The sequence below is a fragment of the Ovis aries genome, chromosome 22, assembly GCF_016772045.2.
Source record: "Ovis aries strain OAR_USU_Benz2616 breed Rambouillet chromosome 22, ARS-UI_Ramb_v3.0, whole genome shotgun sequence".
Lineage (NCBI taxonomy): Eukaryota > Metazoa > Chordata > Mammalia > Artiodactyla > Bovidae > Ovis > Ovis aries.
Genome location: NC_056075.1, coordinates 21,899,737 through 21,912,188, shown reverse-complemented (window position 1 = coordinate 21,912,188; position 12,452 = coordinate 21,899,737). Strand labels below are relative to the sequence as shown.

Here is a 12,452-nt window from a genome sequence, read left to right as displayed (position 1 = left end):
AAGCATTTCAGGGTCTTAAAAAGGTATTGGTAGACCCATGTTCATGGCAGCATTATTCACAGATAGCCAAAGGGTGAAAGTATCCCAAGTATTTGACAAAAGATAAATGGACAAACAAAATGTGATGTATACATACAATGGAATATTATTCAGCCTTAAAAAGGAAGGAAATTCTGACACATGCCTTAACATGTATGATATTATGCTAAGAAAAACAAACCAGTCACAAAAAGGCAAATACTGCACGGTTCCACATAAATGAGGTATCTAGAATAGTGAAATTCACAGAAACAAAGAAGAATGGTGATTGCCACAAACTGGAGGAAAGGGAATGGAGAGCTGTTTAATGGGTACAGAGTGTCAGTTCTGCAAAATGAAAAATCTATTCAGTTTAGTTAGGTTCATAAGATGGGATGGTGGAATCTGCAGTGACCTACAGAAGGATGTCAGAAGCCCAGCAAGATAAAGAAAATGTCTACACAGGAATATGGCAGCCTTGGTAGCCCTGCACAGGGTGCTAGAGTCCAAATGGAGTGAGGAGAGCAACTCAGTGCACAGTACCAGAGCCTGAAATGAGAAAGGTGTTCAAACAGGGAGCTAGGGACATTAGCCTAATATAGGATTTTGGAGCCTGATAAGGTAAGGATGGCATTCACATGATGGGTGTCAGTAACAGCAGCAACAGAAGAGATTGGTCACATACAGAGGAGATTAAGAAAATATGTTGAGGATAATGAGAGCCAACTTACTAGCATAAAAGGGAGTTACAATTATAGAAAGGAAATTATTGAATGAACCCTGTTGTGTTAGACTAAATTTGGAGATATCCATGTGAACTCGTGGTTTTAAATAAATATATAGATAAAATTTAAAAAGCAATATAAATGTGTGTGCACATGTGTGTGTATGCATCTTTACACATACATATATTCCCTATCTCTGTCCAGTGAGAGGACTTGGAAGCAGTGACATTCCCACAGCAGTGTATATACCTAACACCCAGATACTGACTTCTGTATATCATTCTCTACTAAAAGAAACCAGGGGAAGAAAGAGAGAGAGAGAGAAAACGCTGATTTCACGGCTGGGGCCAAAAAAATGTACAAGGTAAGCCTAAAATATCTTATATCAGAAAACAATGAAATGCTCAAAGAATGATAGAATTACATCAAAAAGACAAAGAAAATAGTTTGAAAGCACTCTCACTGGCCAAAAAGGGAACAATTTGTCAAAAGAAATAATGACAGTATTATAACCCATCAAATAAAACAAGAATTCATAAACCCATTCTGTTGGAAATAGGTTGAAAATCTGATGAAGAATAAGATAGTTACATGGTTTCAAAGTACTTTTCCCATAATATACTTACTATAAAGAGAAAAACGTCTTTAAAGAAGAAACTGGCAGAAGCCACTTTAATCAAGTAAAAAAAGTCACAAGACAAACAAATGTTATGTGTCACCTGAAAGGAGGCAATCAGTAAAACAAAGCCAACACTTCTGTGGTATTTCTGACAGAAATACAGGACCCAAATTTAATCATAAGGAAACAGCATCAGATAAACCCAAATCGAGGGATCATTCTACAAAATAGCCTATAATCTTCAAAAGTGCCACAGTCATGGCAGGTAAAGAAGACAGGAACTGTTCCAAGACTGAAGGAGACTAAGACATGACAGCTAAATTCAATATGTGATTCTGGATTAGATCCTTTTGTTACAAAGAACATTATTAGAATAACTGGCAAAGTTTGAATGGAGTCTAAGGGGTTAGATCTGCAATTAATTCAGAAATACATTAATTCCCGAATTTTGATGGCTGTGTTATAAAGAATGTCCTTGTTTGCAGAAAATATACATTAAGCATTTGGTGATAATGTGACAACTTACCTCAAATGGTTCAGGAAAAAATGTCATTTGTGTTGTACTTTAAACTCTTCTGTAATTCTGAGTTGATTCAAAATAAAAAATTAGGAGAAAGAGAATGAACTGCACTGGTAGTTAGCAAACACTAAAAATAAAGATAGTGATATTACATGTATGTATACATATATGGAGTATGTATACACACACTCCAATTAGGGTAACTATCAAAGATGTATTAGTTTGCCGTATGTGCGTGTGTCTGTTCACACATGCGTACACTTAGTCGCTCAGTTGTGTCTGACTCTTTGTGACCCCATGGACTGTAGTTCACAGCTCTGTCCATGGGACTTTTTGAGCAAGAATAATGGAGTGTGTTGCCATTTCCTCCTCCTGGGGATCTTCCCGACCCAGGATTGAACCAGTGTCTCCTGCACTGCAGGCAGATTCTCTGACCGCTGAGCCATCAGGGAAGCCCCACTAGTTCACCATGGCTGCAGTAAAACATTACCACACACTGAGTGGCTTAAAGCAACAGTAATTTTTGACAGTCCTATAGTTTTGGTCTGAAATGGGTCTCTGAGCCCAAAATCAAGGCCTCAGCAGGCCTATGTTCTTGTCTGGAGGCTTAGTTTATCCTTTCCTGCTTCAAGAGGCTGCTCACATTCCTTGGCTCATGGTTCTCTTCCCCCCTCTTCAAAATCAGCAGCAATGGATTGTGTTCTCACATATCATCACTCTGACCTCTTCTTCAGCCTCCCTCTTACATATTTAGGGTCCCTTGTGATTATACTAGGTCCAATCTGGATTATCCAGGATAATCTCCCTGTTTTAAAGTCAGCTGAGGGACTTCCCTGGCAGTCCAGTGGTTAAGACTCTTCCACTGCAGGTGGGGGCACAGGTTGGATCCCTGGTCGACGAACTGAACTAAGATCCCGCATGCCACGTGGTATTGCAAAAAAATTAAGTCAGCTGATTAGCAACCAAATTTCATCTGTTAAATCCCCTTTGCCCTGTAATTTAACATATTCACAGGTTCTTGGGATTCAACTGTTGTGAATGGGGGCTCAGGGGATGGGACATTATTCTCCCTACCTCAAAGAGTTTCCTTTACTCTGAGATTATGTGTTTTCTATTTCTATGACATTAAAAAGCTCCTTTTTTCATTTATAAAATGACGGTGCTAACAGTGGGGTGCAACTTTTTCAAGCACTGGTGGGACAGTGAAAAAAATTGGTAATTCTGTGAATCCTGTGTAGGTATTTTGTAGTCACAAAATCTTGTGACTTTTTTTTTTTACTGATTCCTTAAATCAAAAAATTTGAAGACAAAATACACTGTTTTCCCACAAAAGAACCATATATTTGATGAAAGATCTGTACTGTATTTTCCAGAATATAGGGAACAGATCAATAAGAAAAAGGCAATTAAAAAAACAAAAAAAAAGACCAAGCCCTGAATAGACCCAAAAGAGGATATCTAAATAGCCAATAAATGTAAAAAAATGAAGAACCTTCTTAAATAATTTTTTAGGTACTTGATTACAGTAGCTATTAAGGAAATGCAAATTAAAAGTCTGACAATATCATTCACCTACTAGTATGGCTGAAGTGAAGAGAGACAATAGCAAGTGAATGTTACAAGAATGTACAGCAACTGGAACTGTCATATGGCGGTGGTGGTGGTGCTGCTGCTGCTGCTGCGAAGTCGCTTCAGTCGTGTCTGACTCTGTGCGACCCCATAGATGGCAGCCCACCAGGCTCCCTCGTCCCTGGGATTCTCCAGGCAAGAACACTGGAGTGGGTTGCCATTTCCTTCTCCAATGCATAAAAGTGAAAGGTGAAAGTGAAGTCGCTCAGTCGTGTCTGACTCCTAGCGACCCCATGGACTGTAGCCCACCAGGCTCCTCCATCCATGGGATTTTCCAGGCAAGAGTACTGGAGTGGGTTGCCATTGCCTTCTCCGATATGGTGCTGCAGAAAGTATTAAATGAAAAAAACTCACAGAATCTATTACAGATAAAAATACCCTATGACCCAGTAATTCCACTTCTAGGTATATACCCAACAGAAATATGTACATATTTTCAAGAAAAGACATGTACAAGATTACTCACAGTAGCCAAAAACTGGAAATAACCCAAACGTCCATCAACAAGAGAATGGCTAAATAACTGAACTGAATTAACACATCAGAGTACTACACAGCAACAAGAATGAACATACACTTACAGTAACCTGAATGAATCTCCTTATGAGGGACAAAAGATGCCAGACTAGTATATACACTGGAAAGATTCTACTTCTATGAAGTTAAATATCAGTAAAGGCAAAAACTAATCTAAAGGTGTTAGATAATTGTTATGCAGAAGTGACCACTGTGTAAAAATTCAATGGACTGTATACCTATGATTTGTTTAAAAAGTATATTTATTTTACTTCAGTAAAACCTTATACAGACATATACCAAGTACACTAGAATGTTATTCTTGAATACAAACTGGATTCAATCTAAACTCCCTAGCCTCCCAGTCTATCTCTGCCTTCTTGTCTGCTATGCACCTTATGTTCAAATCATGTGTATCTACTCATTGTGCTGACCATCTCCTGATCTTCTGGCCTTTACCCAAACTACTCCCTGTTCTTGGAACAGCCACTTCAGAAACAAGTCTGCAAAATCTATATATTTCACAAGACCCAATATGAAGCTTTCTTCTTCAAACCTTCCAAAGCTCTTTCCAGTTAAGGCTAATTTCCCCTCCCTTAAATTCTATAGCACTTTGCACCTCTACTTTGGCACTTACCAATGTCTGCCTTAAGAGAGATTTATAAATGGCTGTCTTCTCAACCAACTGTGAAGTTCTAGAGAAGACAGAAGTTTTACTTAACTTTGTGTCTTCATCTCCTCCTGCCCCCATAACCGCCTCCCTCCACACGTAACACAATGTTTTGCACTCAGATTATGTTTATATTTTTATCAAATCGTGGTGCAGGCCAACTGCCATGGCCTCATTTCCAGTTGTCCACTAATTTTGCCAAGTACTCCTGAACAGGAAAATGCAGTGCTCCAACACAATTGAGAACCACAGAGCTAAACTTCCAGTGAAAACTTTAGATATATACAGCAGTTTAAGTAATATAATTTATCAACTGTGTTAACATTATTCATGGCAGTTTACAATTTAAAATGAACTTGGGAGGATGGAATGGGAGAGAGAAAGATCCTTTTTAAATAGGCAAGTCTAATAGTTAAGACTTTTCAGTTAACAAAATGAGGTGAGTGAGATGTCTATTCAAGCCATCACTGCCAGTCCACTGGCCAGTATACCTGCTACACTGCACTCCATGACCAAGTGCAGGTCTTCGTTTGGGGTACTTGTTTTATAAATATATACATTTTTAAAAGTTTAAACATAAACATTAAATATATTAAATTTTAATTTATCTGATTAAAAACAACACATACTCACTTTCAAAAATGTAGAAAACATTAAGGAACATAGGAAAAAGAAAAACCACCTAAGTAATGCTTTTTAATCCACCATTTCACAAGTAACTACATTAACAGTTTAGTGCCATACTTCCTGAGAGGTACAAGGATTTATGCATCCATGCTGCAAAAACATTATCCACACGCTACAATTCTGTTTCCATAATTTTTCAGAGAAGGCCTGAAAGTCTCCCAGACATCAGAAAATATCCTTGCAGCCCTAAGTTTAGGTGCAGAGAAGGGGTTATTAAGACCTCTAAACCTAACACCAAGGGAGTTGCTAAGGCACTATGTATGACCTTGGTTCAAATTCTGTTACAGTTCAACTTCTGTTACAAATGCTGTTGGAGACACATCAACCTTATCTTTCCCAAGTACAGAAAAATAGTATTGTGATATTGATGAACTTTTCAGGTTATCACTGTGGATTAAAGTCAAGATTCTGATTATTTCTTTAACACCTCTTTTTCTACACAACATAATACAGAGAGATATGCTGCGTTAGGTGTCATTCAGCAACCAAAATGAGAAAGTCAGAATAGCACCCACACAGTAGTTGTAAGAGTAAGCATTTTACCATTCTTCTACAAATTGAGTATATTAGATTATTATAGATTATTCTTACTAGAGTAGATTATTGTGCAAGTTGCTTTCTCTCCCACTCCTTCTATGGGCAGCATATACTTTCCCATCTCCTCACTTGACCTTGTAACTTACTCTGGTTAACGGAATATCAGCAGGTACCATACAACCAATGACTGAAAGGAATCTGAACCAGTGGTCTTGCTCTCTTGCGCCTCTACTATAGCTATGAGGACAGCTCAGCCTGGGAAGTCACTGTCTCTTCAGTCTCAGTCTCAGAAAAATATGTGAAACAGTCCTGAGTGAGCAGCCAAATCCAGAGAAACCCAACAAAATTCAGCCTATGTCATCCAATGTTCAGCAAACCCACATGTTCTTGAGAATAAATATCTATCATTATACTGCCGTGACATATTGTGGGGTTTTATCACTCAGCAATAGCCAATCGATACAATGATACTGAGGCAACTTCATTTCCTAATAATTCAAATCATTAGAAAATGTGTATATAAATCTGGACAGTAATTCTCCACTCTGGCCCATTTGGCCAGCAAAGAAATATGCCATCATATTCCACTGTTTCTCTGAGCCTCAAGGATGAAATACAGTGTCGGTCTCAAGTCAGACTGCCAGGATTTGATCTCAGGCTTCTTGCTAAGCAGAGTGACTTTGCACAAGTTACTTAACCTCTCTGGAATCAGTTTCCTTATCCAAATATGGGAGCAACAATAGTACTGAATCTATCTTACAGAATTATTGGGAGGATTAAATTAAACAATAGTATATGTAAAGAATTCAGAATAGTAGTAAACACTAAACTAGTAAAACTAGTAAACACTAAATAAATACATATTAGCTATTCATGGCTGATCATATTTTTCAAAAACAAAGAAAAATAAATAAACAAAACTCTCCCATTTCTACCGTGTTTATCCTATAATTGACACAGACAGAATCAGGTCACAAGCCTGGGAATAGGAAAACAAGTATACCTGAAAGGAGAGCCAAATCTCAGAAAGGAGAAAGAAATCAAGAAGAAATTCCAACTCAGTTCTGTGACTTTTGCTCCTCTGCTCCTCATCCCCACCCTGGCCACGTAAAAAGGCAATCCAGGAACGATGGTGGTAGTGCCCCAGAGAACAAATCACATTCTTAGTTCAACATTACTCTCAGTATCTAGTCCACTGTTGCTATCTCTGAGTCTTCTATAAAATGTTCTAGCTTAGTTTCAATCAGACTTCAGAAAACTAAAGGAAATTATCCAACGATAATTCCCTCGGCACAAGGTGAATCTAGAATACTAGTTGAAGTGGTACGATCAGGTGGACCCTTCCCATAGAGATGGTCTCCCTCCTCCACTGCTGATGTTAGGATGATGAATTTGATTTATTAAGAAGGCAGTTTTCTTTATAGTGACCAAGACTGTTAAACACTGGCAAATATTTTCTACTTCATCCACAATGAATTCTTATCATAAACATTTAGAAAGCACTTTCACGCTATATTAAAATATTGCTAGAAAGCACATGGTATCTCAAATATTTTAATACCACAAAGATTATTTTTTCTTTATTCATTCTTTTTGTAAGTTGTAATGCCATTTACCACAAGTAATTTTATCTATACATGATCAAGATCTTACATCATGTCTCATCTCCCTCTAGAAAGGGAAAAAAATTCTTAACTTCTTCCTTCTTTAAGGATTTAAACAATACATAAATAATATAGAATAATAAGTAGTCTCCTTTGAAAGTTCACTTTCTAATTTAGCAATAAAAATTTTCTGGCAATCATTCAAAGTAGAATTTTTACTCCACATTTAATAATTCACTTCTAGTAACTTACTACATCTATCACAAACATGAATCAAGAAAATGAACACAAAGAATTATCATTAATTTGTAATTTCATACTCCAATGCCTATATAAGAGTATTCAGAAAAGAAACTGAAGGCTAATTTAAATTGAAAACGGGTAAGAATCCACTTGCCAATGCAAGTGACACAGCAGATGCGAGCTTGATCCCTAGGCCAAGCAGATCCCCTGGAGTAGGAAATGGCAACCCATTCCAGTCTTCTTTCCTGGAAAATTTCATGGACAGAAAAGACTGGTGGGCTGAAGTCCATGGGGTCGCAAAGAGTTGCTGAGCATGCATGCAAGAGATATTAATATACAGAAACTCTGACAAACTAAGAACTAGCTTCAAATGTTATCCAACCAGCTGGTAATCAATCTCACTGATTTAAAGAAAAGTCCATCACAGTGAAAAATCTGAATACTTATTTTAAAATGCAATTTCTTGTTTTTAGATATATATGGTTCTCAAGCAAATAAAAGTTCCTGAATCATATCAACTCATCCAGTATTATCTCTACAGTAACATTATTAAGACAAGTTATACAGGAGATCACGATAGTTTTTTAAGAAGTTTATCTCAAAAATGAGAGGTCTCCAAAGCATTCCAAGTGTTAATAGCCACAAATGTGGCTGATCCCATCTGTATTTTCTGCCTGAGCATCCAACTAGAACAGCATCTATGGTAGCCAGTCTCAAAAGGTCCTGGCCCCCAGAAATTTCCCTCTCTCTGTTCATGCATGCTACTCTTTTTGTCTACAGGGAGAGATTATTTTCCCTCCCTCTGACTCTGGGCCGGCCTTTACTGTCTCTGACCAATAGCAACATTCTCAACTTCCAAACCTAGGACTTAAGAAAATTGGCTGGCTTCTTTCTTATCTCCTGGAATGCTCCCCTTCTTAGAACCCAGACACCATGCTTTAAGGAAATCCAAAAGAAGGCCATATGGAGAAAGGAGGACAAGAAGGCCTTATTGCTAGCTGAACTCACAGACAGTGGCTGGCCGTGAGAAACTGGCCATTTTGGGCCAGCCATGAGAGATTGTGGCCATTTTGAACATTCCAGCCAACACTAGGCAAAACAGAAAATGCACCAATCAACAAAAGATTTATGTTTGTTACACAGCAAGTTAACCTTTACACTGTTTCACTTATCTATCAATAAAAAAACTATTTTATACATCTTGAAATTATTTCATCCATGTGTCAAATTTTCCTAGTTCTAAGATCCCGAGACCAGTTTATCCTGTCCATTTAAAAATAAATTTCAAATCCATCCCTCAACTTGTCATATAAATAGATAAAATACAGAAGGAGAGACAGATATAGATATAGTACAGATATTCAAAGATGAAGTTTAAGTATAGACCATGTATGAATTATGGTCAAATCTGAATCGGTCTCACTGATAAGGTTTTATTATAAAAATTAATCAAATTACTACATCAATACAGTAATGAGCAAAATTCATAAAAGAGAATATCCATTTCATGCTATTTTAAACAAAATTTTATATTTTCTTAAACTGTAGAAATCAGGGCATCCTATACAAAAATTGTCATTCACACCTCAGAATTGAGGGAAAGGATAAGGACAAAATAAAGCCAAATACTATATAAAAATTTCAATTTGATTAAAAGGATAGTCTTTTCCATGTGTACTGTGCATTAATTACCAGGTGCAAGCACAAATAAAGTATCTTCCTATCTCAAATGACTAAGTAAACAAACATAACAGAGTAAATGGGACCAAAGGCAGGTTGTGACTTAAATTCATAATAAGACTGTTACTGAGGTGAAAAGGGCTTCCCTGGTGGCTCAGACGGTAAAGGATCCACCTGCAATGCGGGAGACCTGGGTTCAATCCCTGGGTTGAGAAGATCCCCTGGAGAAGGAAATGGCAACCCACTTCAGAATTCTTGCCTGGAGAATCCCCATGGACAGAGGAGCCTGGCGGGCTATAATCCAAGGGGTCTCAAAGAATCAGATACAACTGAGCAACTAAGCACAGCACTGAGCTGAAAAAGAATGCCAAATCTTTAACTCTCCATTCTGTTGCAGTTATTAAGGTGTCATTCTTGGTGACCCTTTTCCAGCTGGCCTTCTCGCAAACAGCAGCCATAACAGCAGGCAAGGTCAAAAATGAAAGTAACTAAAATTGAAGAAAAATTGGTTTCTCCTTATGGAAACTGACTCAACATTTAATAATGTGTGGTGTCCCAAAAGCTTCAAACTACTCATGGCCATCTCTAGCTCCAACTTTAACTCAATCAGGAGACCATTATCAAAACAACTCACTGGTACAAAGCAGAGATCAATTGGTTGAAAATGTTCCTAGGCTGAGGTCTATCAGGGACTAAAGAAGATGATCTCATAAGGTCCCTTTATGATCTGTTAAAACCACATTATTCCATAAATCTGACACGTGTCAAGATTAGGACAAAACAAAAATAAGCAGCTGTCACTTTTCTTACTTAAATCTAGAAGCTGGCTGTACACACAAAGCAACTTCGTCTCACTTCTGAAGTCCGAAACAATTCTGAAGCCTCTTAATATTTTAGAATTTCAACAGTGGGCAGAAACTCAAGAACTTTCTTCAGGTCTAATAGTATTTTGTTAAAGATACACTTGAACTTTAGTTAGGCATTTTAGAAAGCACTAATACAAAATAAATAAAGTTACAGTAAATATGACCAGACTCTTAAATTATATTCTTGTAAATGCAGCAGTTTAAAGCCTAAATTCAATTAGGTTAGTGTCCATGGTTTGTTTAGATTTGTTTTGGTATCTAAGGCCAAGAAGACAAAACAACAACTATCTAACAAAAGAAATAAAGATTTGGAGTGACAGGTTACAATTACTTCTGAAAAAGCAAACAGACTGTAAAATAATATCAATGGTCCCTATGGACACCAGTTAAGACAGAAAGAAGTCTATGCATCCCATCATTCTTTAGCTGTAACCACCAAGTCTGGTTTTACATCTGGGATATACAAATGAAGCATCAGATTAAATGCATCAAATAGCTATACACATTTGCTAAACATACACATATCAAAAAAAGAAAAGCATGATACAAAGTTAAAGAATTAGACTCCAAAGGATTGAAACACACCCACAAAATTCAAGTTCATACTGTGCTTCAACCTAAAAGTCCTAAGTAACTACTAACCCTGACATTTCCTATTATTCTCCACCATCTGCATTCCCCCTTTTATCTCCTGAATTTCTCCAGTGATCTTATTACTTCTTATGGGTCTTTGGATGCTAATCTGCATAGCCTTTCCATTCCCAGAAAGTGATACTGCACCTGATCTCCACATTTTACTGTCTCTACGATATCGCATCAAGTTTTGTTTTACACTATTAGATATTAATTTTGCCCCTAATCTCCTGTACCTAGGTTTCCCTAACCAGTGAACCTCTTCTGTCTTCTTTCAAACTAGAGAATGTATACCCTTTTCCTGATACCTGTAACTCTGGCATCTATTCAACCTCTTCCCTTTCCCAAAGACTGTCATCACAGTGCGAGGTCCCCGTCCCCAGTCCTTACCTTCCTAAGTAAGGCCTAGTTCTTTCCAGAGTTTGCCAACATTAGTTTGTTTGCCCAAGCTGGGATTGTACCCTGAAGGCTATCTCTCCCACCTCACTCTACAAGACTGTAAGTCTCCCAGCAGTCCTCTTTCTGCTCTACCTTAGATCCATCCACATCCAGCCTTGCCCGTTTTTCCCACCCTCCTCCCACTCCCAGTATCTTTCCTCCCACTGTCCAGCGTTCCCCTTCCCTACTACTGAATGCACCTCTTCTCCAGGGCCTCACCCGTAACCCTCACACCGGCAAGGCCCTGCCAGCGGCCTCACGGCGTCTCTCCTCCTGGCCTCCTCAGCTCTTCAGTAACTGTCCCTAAGCCCCTTACTCTCCAGGGCCCCGCGCGCCCCAGAGACCCCTCCCCGATTAAGCTCTCGCTGTCACTTGGCCTCTCATCCACAAGATGGCGGAGCTGCTGCCCCCACCCCCGGGTCCTCTCCGCAACCCCTCCTACCTCCCAGAAGCTCCCGTCCCGTCCCTCCAGCCGCCCCCGCCGCCGGCCTCGGCCCAGGGTCTCGCTGTGCCCTCCTCCAACGGGCAGGCAGCCCAGGCCCGAGCCTCAGAGACGCCGCCAACGCACCGCCTGCACAGTTCCCCGGCCTGCACCTTCTCCTCACCATAAACTTGAGCGCTTTTTCCTGCAGCACCGCCTCGGCCGGGTCCATAATCGCCAGGGGCCACTGGGTCTGCACTCCGCCGGGGCCGCCCCCTTGATGCCAGGCCGCAGCCAACGCAGCGCCCGGATCCCGCCTCCTCTTCCTTTCCTCCGCCCTCTTACCTCTCAGGCACTGGCAGGGGGGCCAGGGAGGACAAGGTGTCCTTTGCGCATGCGTGTTGCCCGCTGGCTCACGGGATTTGTGGTTCTGGAGGTTCCTGAAGCAAAAAAGTGACGCCACACTACGAACTGCAACTCCCGCGGTTCACTGCGGTAGGGTCGCGGTGTCTCCCACGCCAAATCTAGACAACTGACCGTCAAGTAGAGAAGATCAGCGTATGGGAATCGTAGTTTGCGGCCTCTAGAGCTGAGAAACGGGAGGGGCATCGGTGTCTCCGTGGTTACCGAGCGACGCCAGTGGCGA

General features: G+C 39.6%; 1 protein-coding gene across 9 annotated transcripts in view; it reads right to left on the bottom strand.

Moving 5' to 3' along the window:
* Positions 1-12,107, bottom strand: part of BTRC (beta-transducin repeat containing E3 ubiquitin protein ligase) — a 182,670-nt gene extending 170,563 nt beyond the window's left edge. For 6 of the 9 annotated variants that reach the window (XM_004020119.6, XM_004020121.6, XM_042238874.2 and 3 more), the window contains exon 1: positions 11,991-12,107. In XM_004020119.6, the coding sequence (XP_004020168.1) occupies positions 11,991-12,038 (48 nt within the window). In that variant the 5' untranslated portion in view covers positions 12,039-12,107. Of the gene's footprint in view, positions 1-11,953 lie in introns of all 9 variants that reach the window. The other 3 variants (XM_042238873.2, XM_042238875.2, XM_060405138.1) reach the window with 1 other exon arrangement.
* Between the last annotated feature and the right edge of the window lie 345 nt (positions 12,108-12,452).